The following is a 17263-nucleotide window of genomic DNA, read 5'->3' on the forward strand; positions in this document are numbered from 1 at the left end:
AACTAAAAATACTTAAAAATTTTAAACTTGGAAAGTTTATATAGAGTTAGGTTTCCTGTTAAAATGTGGCAGTTTGATAGGAGGTGGGATGGGACTTGTTGAAATTGTTCTCTGCCATTAAAAAATGTCTTGCAGATTTGAAACTTGGTGGAACAGCATGTTTTATTTATATTTTTGTAGCATGTCATCCTGTGAATACTTTAGAAAATTGCCTTAGGACATGCAGTGTGAGCGGAGCTTGTTTAACTTAGAAACAAGTCCCATTCAGTTTTTATTCTTATGTCCTATTGTGGACATAATGTCCTATTACGATTTACAAATTTAAAATAGCTGTCTGAACTCAGTGGAATTTATTTATTGCTTGTGTACATCCATGTGCATGTGTTGCAAAGAATAAGAGGACAAGTCCCTGCCCCTACCTAGAGTCTTACAATCCAAATATGTATGCAAGGGAGATAACAGAGGAAGAGGAAGGAAATAGTGGCAGGGATAGACCAGGGAACAATACGTGATTACTTGAATCACTTAGGCTCAGTCACAGTGAGGGCAGGGTACAGGATTGTCATCTTTGAAGGAGTGGACTTAAGGTTGTCACATGTCCAGTATTGACCTCGATAGTCCAAGATATAGCAAAAGTGTCATCCTGGATATGAAATGTCCAAGAATTCGAGCAGAAAGATTGCTTTAACAGATTTTAGCCATTTTTCTGGAGCTTTTCTCTAGGCATTGCAGTTATTTATTTATTATTTATTTATCATATTTTATACCGCCTGATTTGTACATCTTAAGGCGATGTACATGGTTACATGGTGTCAGTGTTTACATAGCCCCCATATTCTTGCCCTTTCTTAGACACCACTGCCACCAACTGACTAGGTTGTCTCTATATAGCTCAATATACCCCCTTCATCCTTTCTGAATCATCTCTAGAGTTAGCGAGGGTGGTAGTAGGCCTCTGCGTTTAGCTGTGAAGGATATGTCTCTAAACATATGTTTGGTGCATGTACAGTATACACATATGATGTACGGGTCTGTATGTGTGTACCATTCATTTATCTTCGCGACACATGTACACTTCCTATTTGAGAGGGTTTGTACCGAGGTTCTTTTTAAAATGAGCACATGTACAGTCATTCACACAGAATTTGTACCTATATACAGATCCGTCTACTCATGTGCAATGTAATCTCCAAATAGGGATTTTGCCTAAAGTGCTTCAAATGGTTAAAATAACCGAGCGCTGTTTCCTAGAATGGACAAGAAAGAAGGAAAAGGAGTGTTCGCAAAGTCTCCTTTCCTGTTAGGGGAGGGGCTTTGTGGCTTTGAATTCCCCCAAAGGGTCTGCAGTCACAATGCAGTCTTTACAAACACTTCTGGTATCAAATTGAGCTGGTTTTTTCCACTCTAATGTTCCTGCCAAGCACATTGCATAGAAATAGAAAATAAGATGGGTAGGGTTTTTTTAATTTTAAAAATAGACCTATATGAAATATAGGGTTTTCTCCATATACACGCCAAGAGAGAGAACGATGCCACTCCGCATCCACACACAGCAGCTTTCAATTTTATACCGCTAGTTCGAGCGGTCTGTGAGGCTACTTCCCCGCCGCTCTATGATTTTCCCTGCAGGAGGAAGAAAGGCGAAAGAAAAATAAGGGACTACTATTGAGTGGAAGAGTGCATGGAGAGGTGAGCTGCGGCGGGGTGGGTGGGTTGCAAATTACAGCAGACCCGAGAGAAAACCACCACTACCCACTCCTCCTTTGATCAAGGGGTGTCTGATCCCAGCAGGATTTCTCCCACACAATCCTTTCCACATCAAAGATAGGCTCTCACCTTTATCTATTCAGAGGCACGAAACAGAGTCATCACTACAACTGGCGGGGGCCGTAGCTCAGTGGTAAAGCATCTGCGAAGGTCCCAAGTTTTATCCCTGGCATCTCCAGCTGTAGTACTGTACAGGGAAATATAGATTTGAAACCCTAGAGGGGCCAGGCCGGCTCAACTTTGCCCCCCCCCCAACTGTTTTTGGACTACAGCTCCCATAATCCCTATCAGCCACAGTGGCCAGTTGCCAGGGATTATGGGAGTTGTCCCATAATCAACCCTCCTGCAGAGGTTGGCCTATGTTGAGCAGCCCTGTGACTGAGCTACCTGGACCAATGGGCTGACTCTCAATATAAGGCAGCTTCCTATGTAACCCATTGAGATGGGGGTCATAGCTCAGTGGTAGAACATCTGCTTTGCATGCAGAAAGGCCCATGTCCCAGGTTCAATCCCTGGCATCTCCAGGTAGGGTTGGAAAAGACTCCTGCTTGAAACCTTGGAGAGCTACTGCCATTCAGTGTAGACAATACTGAGCTAGATGAACCAAGGGTCCGAGAGGAGAGCTGGTCTTGTGGTAGCAAGCATGACTTGTCCCCTTAGAAAAGCAGGTTCTGCCCTGGTTGCATCTGAATGGGAGACTTCATGTGTGAGCACTGTAAGATATTCTCCTCAGGGGCTGGAACCATTCTGAGAAGAGCATCTAGGTTAAGAACATAAGAACAACCTTGCTGGATCAGGGCCAAGGCCCATCTAGTCCAGCATCCTGTTTCGCACAGTGGCCCACCAGATGCCTCTGGAAGCCACAGGCAGGAAGTGAGGGCAGGCCCTCTCTCCTGCTATTACTCCCCTGCAACTGGTACTCAGAGGCATCCTGCCTTTGAGGCTGGAGGTGGCCCACAGCCCTACGACTAGTAGCCGTTGATAGTCCTCTCCTCCATAAAGTTATCCAAACTCTTCTTAAAGCCATCCAGGTTGTTGGCTGTCACCACACCTTGTGGCAGAGAATTCCACAAGTTGATTATGCGTTGTGTGAAAACGTACTTCTGTTTGTTGGTCCTAGATTTCCTGGCAATCAATTTCATGGAGTGACCCCTGGCTCTAGTTTAATGTGAGAGGGAGAAGAATTTCTCTCTATCCACTTTCACCACACCATGCATGATTTTATAGACCTCTATCATGTCTCCCCGCAGTAGTCTTTTTTCTAAACTAAAAAGCCCCAGGTGTTGTTGCAGCCTTGCCTCATAAGAAAGGTGCTCTAGGCCCCTGATCATCTTGGTTGCCCTCTTCTGCACCTTTTCCAGTTCTACAATGTCCTTTTTTAGATATGGTGACCAGAATTGTACGCAGTACTCCCAAGTGTGGTCGCACCATAGTTTTGTATAAGGGCATTATAATATTAACAGTTTTATTTTCAGTCTCCTTCCTTATAATCCCTAGCATGGAATTGGCCTTTTTAACAGCTGCCACATATTGAGTCAACACTTTCAACAAGCTGTCCACCACAACCCCAAGATCCCTCTCCTGGTCAGTCACCGACAGCTCAGATCCCATCAGTGTATACTTGAAGTTGGGGTTTTTCGTCCCAATGTGCATCACTTTACACTTGCCAACATTGAATCGCATTTGCCATTTTGTCACTCACTCACCCAGTTTGGAGAGATCCTTTTGGAGTCCCTCACAATCCGTTTTGCATGTCACTACCCGAAAGAGTTTGGTATTATCTGCAAATATGGCCACCTCGCTGCTTACCCCTACTTCTAGATCATGTATGAATAAATTAAAAAGCACCGGTCCCAGTACAGATCCCTGGGGGACCCCTCTTCTTACTTCTCTCCATTGTGAAAACTCTCCATTGATACCTACCCTCTGTTTCCTGTCCTTTAACCAGTTAGCAATCCACACATGTACTTGTCCCCTTATCCCATGACCTCTAAGTTTCTAAGGTTCCAAGTTCCCTCCCTAGCATCTCCAAGATAGGGCTGAGAGAGATTCCTGCCTGCAACCGTGGAGAAGCCGCTGCAGGTCTGTGAAGAACATACCGAGATAGATAGACCAATGGTCTGACTCAGTATATGGCAGCTTCCTATGTTCCTATGTAGAAGGCATCTTCCTAACTTTCTCTGGTACAGATGAAGATTTCACCAGGTGCCAGGGAGTGAACAGGGAACTTGCCCCACTGAACTTAATTCCACCATGATCTCTCCCACAATTTAAACAATATTCCAGGATATGGTTATTTCAGGATTTAGTATCATGCATGTGCATTGTGGTACTTAGCAAAAGACAGGAAGACCAGTGTCTGCCCAGAGCAGCATATAGTTGGGAAATGTGACACTGAAGAAGGGGGGAAATTGGATAAATCGAGGAAGAATATATGATTATTTCAGCCACATGTATTTAGGTGCCTAAGCTTGTTTACTGAGAAGCAAGTTCCAATGACTTCAGTGGGGCTTACTCTCAAGTAAATGTGCCTAGGAGGCATAGAAGCTGCCATTGGTCAGGCCACATTGGTCCACGTAGCTCAGTGTAGTCTCTGCACTGACTGGCAGCAGCTCTCTAAGGTTTCAGGCAGGAGCCTTTCCCAGCCCTACTTAGCGACTCCAGGGTTTGAATCTGGGACCTTCTGCATGCAAAGCAGGTAGGTGCTCTACCACTGAGCCCTTGACTTGTTAACAATCAAATATGTGAGACTGTGGGGTTGTGCCAAAGGCGTGACAGAAAGAACTCTGAAAATGCTAGCCAAATGTCAGAGAGAAGCAGCACACACACATCCTACTTTTTTCAGGGTACTCATACTGGGGGGATCTGCCCGGGGCATGTAAGAAGCACAGCAATGGTTGCCTGCCATAGGAGAGAAATATATGTATACTCTCCTGTGGTGTTCTCTCTAATTTTTTTCCATCTGTGTGCGGAATGAGTTTTGTTCTGAGTGGCAGTATCAAGGCCGTGTGTGCGCACCTGCATTCAGAATGGGGCCTTCTTGATTCAACCTGAGCGGGGTCTAAAATGAACTGAGTGGACATCAGAAAATGTGTGAACGCACACACAGAAAGCTCAGAGTAGTTTGCATGGATTCCCACCCAGCAAGGGACCCAGGCCATACCTGAGCAGCTTCAACATTTACTATAATATCTGATGTTTCTAGATTGTTATCTTCCCCCTCCACCCCTCTCACTGAATTAGCAGTTTATAGATACCATTGGGTATGATGGATAAATATTGTTAACTCACCTGAAAATAATAACCTCAGTGAAAGTTGAGGAATTGCTCAGAAAATCTGACTTGATTCTCATATACCTATCTTCAGAAGAGATTATTTTGTCACAGACTTGTGACAAATGAACTTTTTTCATTGAAAAGTGGTATTTTATTATTATTATTATTATTATTATTATTAATAATAATAATAATAATAATAAAATTAATGTTGTTTCTAAACTTTCTTGAAAGCTGAATGCTAGACTGGATGGATTAATGTTCTTATCTAGGATCAGAGGAAGCTGCCATATACTGATTCAAACCATAGGTCCATCTAGCTCACTATTGTCTACACACAGACTGTCAGCGGCTTCTCCAAGGTTGCAGGCAGGAGTCCCTCTCAGCCCTGTCTTGAAGATGCCAGGGAGGGAACTTGGAACCTAGATGTTCTTCCCAGAGCAGCTCCATCCCCTGAGCGGAATATCTTACTGTGCTCGCACATGTAGTCTCCCATTCAAATGCAAACCAGGGCAGACCCTGCTTAGCTAAGAGGATAAGCCATGCCTGCTCCCACAAGACCAGCTCTCCTCTCTAGCAAGGCCATTTCTGTATTCTTTCACTTTTATTACAACAATGATAAAACCTAACAGAGTCCACATGTTTGTCATTTAACATGTTTGCCCAGAGAGACTATATTACGCCTATTTCGAAACAATTGCACTGTCTGCCGATATGTTTCTGGGCAAAATACAAAGTGCTGGTTACTACCTTTAAAGTCCTGAACGGCTTAGGCCCGACTTACCGCAGAGAGTGCCTTCTTCTGCGTGATCCTCACCACACATTAAGGTCATCTGAGGAGGTTCGTCTCCAGTTACCACCAGCTCGTCTGGTGGTGACTCAGAGGCGGGCCTTCTCTATAGCTGCTCCGAGGCTGTGGAATGCACTCCCTGCGGAAATTCGTAATTTGAATTCTCTATTAGCCTTCAGGAGAGCCCTTAAAACATATTTGTTCGGCCTGGCTTTCCAGGGTTTTTAAGTCGGTTTTAATATTTTAACCAGGTTTCAGGGGTTTTAATTACTGCACTTGTTTAATTCTTGTTTTAAAATATTTTAAAATTGTTAACTGTTGTCATATTGTTTTTAATTTTTGTTTTAGCTCTTTATTGTTTTAGTGGTTTGTTTTTAATTGTAAACCGCCCTGAGCCATTTTGGAAGGGCGGTATACAAATCAAATAGACAGATAGATAGATAGATAGATAGATAGATAGAATTTCTCTCTTGTTCCCTTCCATGTCTTTTCCTCACAGAGAAGCCTACTGCACCAGTCTGAAGCACCATAACCTATTGTGTGTTCCTCTTTTGTTTTTCTAGAGGTTTTGACACTGAGCGATTAATTGTGTGGAATCCGGCAACGATGAAAATGGGGGACCAAGACCTGGCAGGCCATACCCAAGGGGAGGGCTTAGAAAGTGCCACAAAGGCTGGGAGTATTGGCGAAGTCCTCCAGAGAATACCAGGAGTCCAGCTGGTTAAACAGGAACCAGGCGAGGGGCTATTTCAACACTGGGAAGCCCAATGGCAGGAGTTCCTGAAGACAGTAGAGTCCCCTCAGTCTCACTGGGTAATCCCACAGCTGTCAGAGGAGCCCTCGCCATGGGATGACGCTAAGGGCTTTCTGGCCTCCTTTGAACAAGTGGCTGAGGCCTGCCGGTGGCCCAGAGAGGAGTGGGTGAGCGGACTCTTGCCAGCCCTCAGCGGCGAAGCCGAGCAGGCTTTTCTTAGGCTGGACGTCAGTGACAGGGAGGATTATAGGAAGCTGAAGGCAGCCATCTTGCAAAGGGACACCATGAGGAGAGAGAACCAACGCCAGCACTTCAGGCGTTTCTCCTACCGGGAGGCCGAGGGGCCACGAGGGGCCTGCAGCCGGCTCCGTGAACTTTGCCATGGGTGGCTGAAGGTTGAGAGGCACACCAAGGAGCAGATCCTGGAGTTGTTGATCCTGGAGCAGTTTCTGGCCATCCTGCCCCCAGAGATCCAGGACTGGGTGAGGGAACGTGGCCCAGAGACCTGTGCTCAGGCGGTGGCCCAGGCTGAGGATTTCCTGCAGATGCAACGAGAGGCCAGCAGACGGGAACAGCAGGTGAAGCAGGCCTCATCCTAATAATGGTGAAAGAACCACCAGGGTCATTCGTGGGATCTGGGATAACGGGGGGGGGGCAGCGGGCTAGCTTAGTGCTGGGTCTGTTGACTGCCTCTCTTTATTTCAACCAGGACTGGCAAGGGCAAAGGGCATAAGGTACCATATGGCCCTCGTATGCCTTTTTTCGCCCCTCTAAAAGAAACCTCTGCTTCCATCTCAGATGCTGACCCTACTGGAAGAGGCAGCTGTGAGTTCCTCAAAGGCAGAGCAGACGCCATCTGGCCCTGGAGAGAGAGAGCTGCCCAGGGAGGTCAAACAGGAGTATGACAGGAATGCCAAGTTAATAGGTAAGGGCTGTTTAGGAGGAATTCATGGATGCTCTGAAGTTCATTTAGTAAACTGTAATGGTGGCTTGTTCTCTTCCTGCAGGGAGCTCTAGAGCTGTGAGATATTCCCCTCAGGGGATGGAGCCACTCTGGGAAGAGCAGAAGGTTCCAAGTTCCCTCCCTGGCTCCTCCAAGATAGGGCTGAGAGAGATTCCTGCCTGCAACCTTGGAGAAGCCGCTGCCAGTCTGTGAAGACAATACTGAGCTAGATAGACAAATGGCCTGACTCAGTATATGGCAGCTTCCTATGTTCCTGTGCTCTAGAGATGTGCTACTCATTGTGTGTGTGTGCGCGTGCGCGCGTGCATGTGCACATCATATTCTGGGAAGTTTTTTGCCCAAATGTAATGTAAATCACCCAGAGATGGAAGATTTGGGCGGTGTGTAAATATAATAAATGAATGAATGAATGCAGTATAACGGCAATGAGAGAGGCATCTTCTAAAACCCACAAACTTTTCCAAAGACCTCTTTAATGCATAAATAAAAACTTAAAACAGATCTGTTGCTGCCGTTAATAAATTCCATGCCAAATCATATTATTTCTTTTCCTTTTCATGACCAAAGATTACATGGTGGTGAATCAGTGGGAAGAGAAAAGCAGTCAGATGGAAAACTCTGGCCTAGTCGAGTTGGATGGGTCATTCCAAATAAGAGGAATGGAGAACATGGCCCAGGATCGGGAAGAGGGAAGGGCCTCTGAGAATCGGCACAGCCCAAAGAGGCAGCAAAGACACCATTCAAGGATCAGAACAAGTAAATCCATTCCCGGCATGGCAAACAAGGCCCTCAGTGAAAGCTTCCTGTGGCACAAAGGAGATACACACATCATGCCTGTGGAAGGCTTCAGAGAGGACTTGGGCCATCCCAAGCATAAAAGGGCCCATAGTCAGGAGACCCCATTTCAGTGTGCCAAGTGTGGGAAAATCCTCAGCCGGAAGGACCACCTCATGCGGCATCTGCGCATCCACATTGCGGAGAAACCACACAAATGCTCTTACTGTGGGAAAACCTTCTTTGAGCGCTCGGACCTTATCAGGCATGAGAGAACTCACACAGGCGAGAGGCCATATAAATGCCCCTTCTGTGAGAAAAGTTTCAGTCACAAATGGCTCCTTATTAAACATGAACGAACCCACACAGCGTAGAGCCCCAATGAGTGCTTGCAATGTGGAAATAGGACCCTTTCAGTTTATCACAAATGAGATATACAGGTGAAACTCAGAAAATTAGAATATCGTGCAAAAGTCCATTAATTTCAGTAATGCAAATTAAAAGGTGAAACTGATATATGAGACAGACGCATTACATGCAAAGCGAGATAAGTCAAGCCTTAATTTGTTATAATTGTGATGATCATGGCGTACAGCTCATGAAAACCCCAAATCCACAATCCCAGAAAATTAGAATATTACATGGAACCAAGAAGACAAGGATTGAAGAAAATAACAATATCAGACCTCTGAAAAGTATACAGTGTACTGTGCTTGATTGGCCAGCAAGCTCGCCTAACCTGACCCCATAGAGAATCTATGGGGCATTGCCAAGAGAAGGATGAGACATGAGACCAAACAATGCAGAAGAGCTGAAGGCCGCTAATGAAGCATCCTGGTCTTCCATAATACCTCATCAGTGCCACAGGCTGATAGCATCCATGCCACGCCGCATTGAGGCAGTAATTGCTGCAAAAGGGGCCCAAACCAAGTACTGAATACATATGCATGTTTATACTTTTCAGAGGTCCGATATTGTTCTGTTCTACAATCCTTGTCTTCTTGGTTCCATGTAATATTCTAATTTTCTGGGATTGTGGATTTGGGGTTTTCATGAGCTGTACGCCATGATCATCACAATTATAACAAATTAAGGCTTGACTTATCTCGCTTTGCATGTAATGCGTCTGTCTCATATATCAGTTTCACCTTTTAATTTGCATTACTGAAATTAATGGACTTTTGCACGATATTCTAATTTTCCGAGTTTCACCTGTATATAAGAGAGAGAAAAATGTGTAAATGTTTATTAGTGTGTATGTGTGGTCGGAGGGGACACTTTATTCACAAGTCGTTTCTTTAGTTTCTCACACTTCACTTCTTATGCGACCGGATGGAGGGGGAGGGCTTCTTTCTGAGAGACCATATTACTTCACATCAAATGGGATGTGAGGGGAAAAAAGAGGATTCAATAAGCAAACATGACATGGTGGGGTAAGGAGGGAGAACAACTGAGTATTCTTGCTGAATTCACAGAGTTGGTACTTCAGACCTCTAGCTTAGTGATTTCAGTCATATTGGCCCAGTTCATGGTTTAACATAACGTAACAGTAAACCATGGTTTACTGTTATGTGCACAACACTCTCACTTAGCCTTTCTCCCTGCTTAGTTAGCAAGGAGAGGAAACAGAAAACTTCCGTTCATGGCTCAGAACAAACCACAGTTTCCCAGTCCGTCCAAATTCAGTAAACTGCTATTTGTGGAAACAGCTAGTTAGCAACCAGGAGATCAAATCAGGACTAATTAGGAAGCTGCCTTATACTGAATCAAACAATTGGTCTAACTCATTACTGTCTACACTGACTGGCAGTGATTCCCCAGGGTTTCAGGCAGGAGTCTTTCCCAGCAATACTTGGAGATGTCAGGGACTGAACCTGAGACCTGTACGGAAAGCAGATGCTCTTCCACTGAACAATAGTTCTTCTGTTCAGATGACACGGGAAACTGCAGTCTGTTCCAAACTGCAAATGGAAGCTTTAATTCTTCAGTCACATAGGAAAATGTGGGGCCATGTGAGTCCAAAGCTTTGGGCATGTAATGCTGAACTATGGTTTAGTATCACATCTGTACAGGACCATTCTCTTTACATCCACATCAGCTTTGGCCTCTATTGCACCTAAAACAAGTTGTGAGCTGTTATGTAATGTTGTTGGGGTTTTTTTTGGGGGGGGGGGAGTTTGCTATCAATTAAAAGAAAACCATTTGTCAAAACCTTCCTTGAGAGACAGCTGATCAAAAACAAGCATAATTTGACCACCATGTTGGGATCCCATACATGATAGGCTTCCTGGGATTTCCTGTCCTTTTTTGCCCAGTCATAATATGATAATTTTTTTGTTCCTTAGGCTGAAGGGTATGTGGGTGTGTGCAGTAACACAGCTCCCTGTCAACAGCAACTTCTTTGAGCCTTATGATCTTAAACATGTAAAATGTATTGAGACGAGAGATAAACTGTAATTTTTCAAAGTAATGTATATTCTATGGGCTACTTCAGGGGTTTTCAGCCAGAGGTGCTTCGAATCCTCCTAGGGACACGGAACCGTCCTGCCTCCCTGACTCACTTGCAGGGGCGGAGCCACCACTGAGCAAACAGGTTCAAAGAACCTGGGCTGCTGCCCTTCAGGGGCCACACCTCGCACACCAGACATGCCCCCCCATGCAGCCCTGTTTGAGAGCTAAATCAGCCAGCGTTGTGTTCACAGTGCGGCCAGAGTGGCTTTCCCTGCCTTTTAAAGGCATAGAGAGCCATTCCTGGCCACGTTGCAAATGCAGCGCTGGCTGGATTTAGCTCCCAAACAGGACCGCACGGCCCCCATTTGGGAGCTAAACCACGCCTCCCCCATATCTGACATCAGATGCAGGGGGTGGGGCTAGGGGGACCGTGGCAGGCCGCCGCTGGCCTCCCTCCACGCCTGCTCACTTGCATGCTACATCGTTGGCTTCTAGGGATGTGCACAGAACCGGTCCATGCACTCCTGGGAAGGCGGGGGGTTGCTTTAAATCAGTGTTTCTCAACCACCGGTCTGTGAACCGGTGCCAGTCTGTGAGGCATTGGGTACCGGTCCGTGAAGCATCACTAATAAACATCACCCCCCCCCCCAAAAAAAAACCAATTCTGGGCTGGCGGGGGTCACCGGAGCTCTCTGGAGCTTATTTCCAGGCAGCCATCCATTTTGCTCCCTTGAGATGAACATTATTTAGCAGCAAGGACTGCCTGGAAATGAGCTCTGGAAATTGCTTTTTGGTGGTGCCTGGGGGCGAGGGGGCGACCCCCTTACTAACGGCTGGTCCGGGAAACTGCGCACGAATAATGTACTGGTCCATGACTCCAAAAACGTTGAGAAACACTGCTTTAAATGACAGGGAAGGCACTGCCTATCTGTTAGCCCCCATCCCCACCACTTCTGCCCCCCCAGGTTGATGCTCTCCAGAAAAGCGGGCATACTGGACTACGCTCATGGTGTGACATGCACGTGCGCTCCAGCCATGAGCATGGTGATGCTGCTTGGGCGGGTGTGACATGTGCATGTGTGCGCTGGCCATGAGTGTTGTGATGCTACCGGGGCTGCAAGCAGGAACACTGTAGCTCAGCGCGCCCACTTTTCTGAAGAGCACCGATGGGGGGAAAGCGGCGGGGCAGGGGCTGACAGGTAGGCAGTGCCTTCCCTGTCATTTAAAGCAGAAAACCCTGACCTCCGAACCAGTTCCTACGCCAGAGGATGAAATTAGTTTGGCGCTCCAGGAAGGGAGCACCAAACCATTTCTGTGCACATCCCTATCGGCTTCCTCTCCAGGAGGGGAGAGATGCCAGGCAGCATTCTTTTCTCCTCCTCTCTGCATGACTGGCTAACCCTCCACCTGATTGACAGGCTCGGCAGCAAATGAAATGCTGTGATGCTCAGCTTTGGCACTGCCCATGCTGCTCAGCCTGTCAGTCAGGCAGAGAGAGGGACGGACTGAGCACGAGTACCATGGGTATCCACATAAGTTTTCCTGGTATATGGGGGGGGGGGGGCAAATGCTGCTGCAATCCTATATCCACTTACCTGGGAGTAAGCCTCATTGAATTCAATGGGACTGGTTCAATCCAAAGGGGTGCAATGGCCTCCCCGGCATTCCAACACCCATGCTGAGCACCTAACCAGCCAGTCACAAGGAGAGGGAGAGGGAAACACAAGGCAAGGTCAGGGATCTGCTGTCAAGCCCTGGCCATAAGGCACTAGAAGATGGAAGGAAGAAGGAGTTCCCCTAATTAAAATAGGTTGAAAACCTTAATAAAACTGGCAGCCTCTAAATGGTGCCTCCATTTGCCCATCCAACACATCGAGGCCTATCCTGGGCTCAGTATCCACACACATGGAGAGGGGTGGATGTATGACCTAATCCTATCTTTATCATATGTCAGTGTGATTTTTGACACTCGTTTATTTAAAACATCTTGCCTGTGGGCTTTCCAGAGGGAGCTGGTGGGCCACTGCGGGAAACAGGATACTGGACTAGAGAGGCATCCTTGGGCCTGATCCAGCAGGGCTGTTCCTATATCCTTATGTTTGTGTCCTTATGGCTCCCTCCAAATTATCAAGATGCCCAGGGCAGTTTAAAACTGTCTTAAAACTGGGGAAGGGCCATAATGCAGTGACAGAGCACCTGTTCTGCATGCAGAAATCCCAAGTTTAATCACTGGCATTTCCAGGTAGGGCTGGGAGAGACTCCTCCTGAAACCACAGAAAGCCACTGCCAGTTGGTGCAGTAGAAAGTACTGAGCTAGATGAAGCTGTGGTCTGACTTAGTAGAAGGCAGCCAACGATGTGTATACAATCAAATTACTATGCTCAGTGGGCAGCACTGTTAGTTTTAGATTCCTTAGGCTAAAAAAGAGAAAGCGCACTGCAGACTTAAGATGCCTTTGCAATATTTGCTTTATTTACAAATCCACAAACTTAACTAGAGGCAAACAGGCACTCCCACGAGAACCTCCAAGAAGTCTGTGGCATCTTAAAGACTCACACACTTTGTGGCAGCAGAGAATGTACAATATATATTACACACACTATTCATTGTATCTTATTCAATAATAAATACAGCCCAGGACACCCAGCCCAGGTTAGGCTGTGTGTGAGAACTGCCGGGATCAGGCCCAGTCCCAGTGGGGCAGTGCCGCCTAGCCCTGCTATTTACCCCAGCTGTTAGCTGAGGTTAAGGGAGCAAGTTCTCCCTTACCACTGGTACTTGCTTGGGTAAGGGAGTGCTTGCTTCCAGCCCAGCCACACCCAGAGACGGGCATCTAGAGCACCTGTCTCTTGGGAGAATCCCCCAATGCAGGGTTTCTTAACCTTGGGCCCCCAGATGTTGTTGGACTACAACTCCCATCATCCTCAACCACAAAGGCCATGTCTGGGGATGATGGGAGTTGTAGTCCAACAACATCTGAGGGCCCAAGTTCAAGAAACCCTGCCCCAATGCATCATGCGTATCATGCACTGCATTGTGGGATTCACGGAGGCCGGGACGACGAGTCTCGCCTTCAGATCAATCCTCCCTGCTCCTTGCTGCACGGAGCAAGGCTGATCGTGTGGGAGTGCAGAGCACACTCCCACCAGCAAAACAATGATCGTCTGGCGGGAAGGCAAGGTTTGTGAAGCCTTTCCCCCGCCTGCTCGCCTGGTAGGTCGTGTGAATGGCCCCACAGTGTTTGACATGAAAGGATAATAGAGATTATTTATAAGCAAAACAATGTTTCTCAAATAATATAGTAGACTAGCAGGTGAGGCCCATCGCTGACCAGGCAAAGTCATTTCGCACAGATTACACTTATAGGAAAGTTCAAGACATTCTATATTTGTAATAGAATCTATCTATCTATATTATTAATTCTCCAAGACAGGCCATGTGTGGGGACGTGGTAGAAAGGAGGCGACTGGCTGACAGAATTTGCAAGCAGAAGCACCTGATTGGGCAGTGGGGATTCCATATGCAGATAGGGAGAAGGTGCCTGTGAGAGCAGAAGCACCATAGTGATTGGGCAGTGGGGATTCCATATGCAGATAGGGAGGCGGAGCCTGTGGCACTGTGGTGATTGGGCAGTGGAGATTCCCTATGCAGATAAGGAGTAGGAGCCTGTGATGGTTAAGGTCAGTTGGAACGCAACTGTTACTGGTTGGAAGATGTTCTTGACTGTAGAGGAGAGACATCTATATATATAAAAGGACAGAGGTCTGCAAAAAGACGGTCGGTCGTGAGGGAGGAAAGAGCCTCTTCAGGAGAAGGAGGATGCCCTTGTGTAAATTAAATGAGAAAACAAGATGAACAAAATCTGTTAACTCAGGGAGGGAGGGAGAGAGAGAAAAAACATGAAGGGAGGGGGAAGAAAGAGAGGGGAAGAGTGAGTGGAGGAGAGAGAAGGAGAAAAAGAAGGGAGGGGGAAGAGAGACAGAAGGAAGGGCAAGGGACGGGCCTGAGCCTGTCAGCAGCCTGAGGGGAATGAGCCGCCATGGCAGCACTAGCAGCAAGGAAGGGCCCAGTCAACCACTGCTGCTGTTTGGGGCTACCGAGGCCATTGTCTGAGGGAGGCAGGCAGGCAAGGGTTGGGCCCGGGCCTGTCAGCGACCTGAAGAGAACAAGCGGCCATGGTGGCAGCAGCAGCCTGGTCAACCACTGCTGCTGCTCCTGGGGGGAGGAGCAGGAGCGGGGCTCGAGTGAGGGTGGGGAGGTCTCTGGGGATAGAAGGCTGCAGCTTGGCCAATAGGAGCGACCAAGAAGGGTGGGGGGGATGGAGGCAATGGGGTGGAGAAGAAGCAGGAGTGCAGCTCAGGTGAGGGTGGGGAGATCTCTGAGGTGAGGGGAGCAATCAAGTACTAATGCGCAGATGCTCTAGAGCGTGCAAGAGTTCCAGCATTGAAGCGGAGAGAAATAATGGCGGTGGTCAGGATGCAGAGGTGGAGGGACGGCAGGCAAAGCCCCTCCGATCAGAAGAGGTGGGTGGATGGCAGGCGAAGCCCCGCTGGCCAGGAAGAGGAGGTGGTGGCGGGGAGAAATAATGGCGGCGGCGAGGAGGTGGGCAGACGGCGGGCAAAGCCCTACCAGCCGGGAGGAGGAGGTGGGAAGCGGCGGCGGGATGGCCTGGCTGTGGCCTGCTCAATGGGGAGAGCTGAGGAGGGAAGAGAGCTGCGGGGGGGGGGAGAGCAAGAGAGCTGCGGGGGGGAGAGCGAGCGAGCGAGCTGCGGGGGGAGAGCGAGCGAGCGAGCTGCGGGGGGAGAGCGAGCGCGTGAGCTGCGGGGGCAGAGCGAGTGCAAGAGCGCTGCGGGGGCAGAGCGAACGCGAGAGCCGCGGGGGGGGAGAGCAAGCGCGAGAGCCGCGGGGGGGGAGAGCGAGCGCGAGAGCCGCGGGGGGGGAGAGCGAGCGCGAGAGCCGCAGGGGGGAGAGCGAGGGCGAGAGCCACGGGGGGGGGGAGAGCGAGCGCGAGAGCCGCGGGGGGGGAGAGCGAGCGGGAGAGCCGCGGGGAGGGGAGCGAGCGGGAGAGCCGCGGGGAGGGGAGCGCGAGCAAGAGAGCCGCGGGGGGGGAGCGAGCAAAAGAGCTGCGGGGGGGAGCAAGCGAGAGAACTGAGGAGGGGAGAGTGAGCGAGAGAATTACGGGGGAGATGCCACAGGCTCAGTGCACAACTAGTTTTTTATTAATGTGCTAGCAAAAGGGAAGCAAAAGAACAGTTTTAAATTTGTAGGATTTCAGCTTCAAACATTATTCATAGGAACATAGGAAACTGCCATATACTGAGTCAGACCATTTGTCTATCTAGCTCAGTATTGTCTTCACAGACTGGCAGCGGCTTCTTCAAGGCAGCAAGCAGGAATTTCTCTCAGCCCTATCTTGCAGAAGCCCGGGAGGGAACTTGAAACCTTCTGCTCTTCCCAGAGTGGCTTCATCCCCTGAGGGGAATCTCTCCGCAGTGCTCACACTTCTAGTCTCCCATTCATATGCAACTGGGGCAGACGCTGCTTAGCTAAGGGGACAAGTCATGCTTGCTACCACAAGACTAGCTCTCCTTTCTAAGGCTTATTTTATTTATCTAAGGTTATTTTATTGAATAATCATTATACACAGTAAATTTGAATATGAGAAAGATCTTTTGCTTCCCTTGGGCATGATGTACTTTTGAATTAATGATCTAATTACTGAATGTTAAAAATTTGTTGAGAACAATAACAGTTAAAATATTATTATATTCAGAATTTCTTCTAAAAAGACAACAATAATGATTTAAACCTTTCATCCAGAATATTCTGGTGTAAAATGTAGTGCATTCAGCGAATTTAAGTGACAGGAATGGTATCTGTAGGTAATGGACAGGTATCATTTTATTTTGCACAAATTCACAAACTCGTCAAAATATCTCTCTATACAATACACTAAGGTCGTATGTGGCAAGCCCCGCCCACGCAGTGCTTTACCAATCAGAGGTAACAGAAAAGAAGCACCGTGGTGACTGGGCAGTAGATTCCATATGCAGATAGGGAAGAGGAGATGGTAGGCGGCGAGCGAGTGAGCGGGTGGGGAGGGGGGCAAGAGTGTAAGCATGGAGGGGGTGAGCGAGTAAGTGAGCAGCAGGGAGGGGAGGGGAGTGAGTGAGCGAGTGGTAAGGAGGGGCAAGTGAGCAAGTGGCAGGACGGGGACGAGTGAGCAGTGGGGAGGGGGCAAGTGAGAGTGGGTGGCTGACACTGGGCAATAAAGTGGGCTGTGGCGGGGGGGGGCAAGGAGAGCAACAAAGTCCTAGTGCACAGATGATCTCTGCGGGTTCAGCTAGTATAATAGATTTAACTATCTATATAATTAATTCTCAAAGACTGGCTGGTCTTGGATGTATGGGGATACTTGGCAACCTCTAGCAAGAGTGGCGTCACCACTCCTGAGAGTTCCTGACTTTGGCCGGTGACCGAGGCCCCA

General features: G+C 48.0%; 2 protein-coding genes across 6 annotated transcripts in view; both read left to right on the forward strand.

Moving 5' to 3' along the window:
• The first annotated feature begins 1593 nt into the window (after window positions 1-1593).
• Window positions 1594-8788, forward strand: LOC128342216 (zinc finger and SCAN domain-containing protein 16-like). Its single transcript, XM_053289302.1, has 4 exons — window positions 1594-1689; window positions 6397-7165; window positions 7386-7512; window positions 8119-8788. The coding sequence occupies exons 1-4, from the start codon at window positions 1682-1684 to the stop codon at window positions 8697-8699; spliced, it is 1485 nt and encodes a 494-aa protein (XP_053145277.1). The 5' UTR covers window positions 1594-1681; the 3' UTR covers window positions 8700-8788.
• Window positions 8789-14472: 5684 nt separating this feature from the next.
• The window catches only part of LOC128342206 (zinc finger protein 213-like), a 35541-nt gene continuing 32750 nt past the window's right edge, over window positions 14473-17263 (forward strand). For 2 of the 5 annotated variants that reach the window (XM_053289248.1, XM_053289250.1), the window contains exon 1: window positions 15143-15299. The gene's annotated coding sequence lies outside the window, so the exon portion shown is untranslated. The other 3 variants (XM_053289247.1, XM_053289246.1, XM_053289251.1) reach the window with 3 other exon arrangements.

This window comes from Hemicordylus capensis, chromosome 2 (genome assembly GCF_027244095.1).
Source record: "Hemicordylus capensis ecotype Gifberg chromosome 2, rHemCap1.1.pri, whole genome shotgun sequence".
Classification (NCBI taxonomy): Eukaryota; Metazoa; Chordata; class Lepidosauria; order Squamata; family Cordylidae; genus Hemicordylus; species Hemicordylus capensis.

Excerpts from the sequence above, each read along its gene's own strand:
- LOC128342216 (XM_053289302.1), top strand. Across the intron at positions 7,166-7,385 it reads CCAGCAGACGGGAACAGCAG|ATGCTGACCCTACTGGAAGA; the intron begins GTGAAGCAGGCC and ends CTTCCATCTCAG. Across the intron at positions 7,513-8,118 it reads CAGGAATGCCAAGTTAATAG|ATTACATGGTGGTGAATCAG; the intron begins GTAAGGGCTGTT and ends TCATGACCAAAG.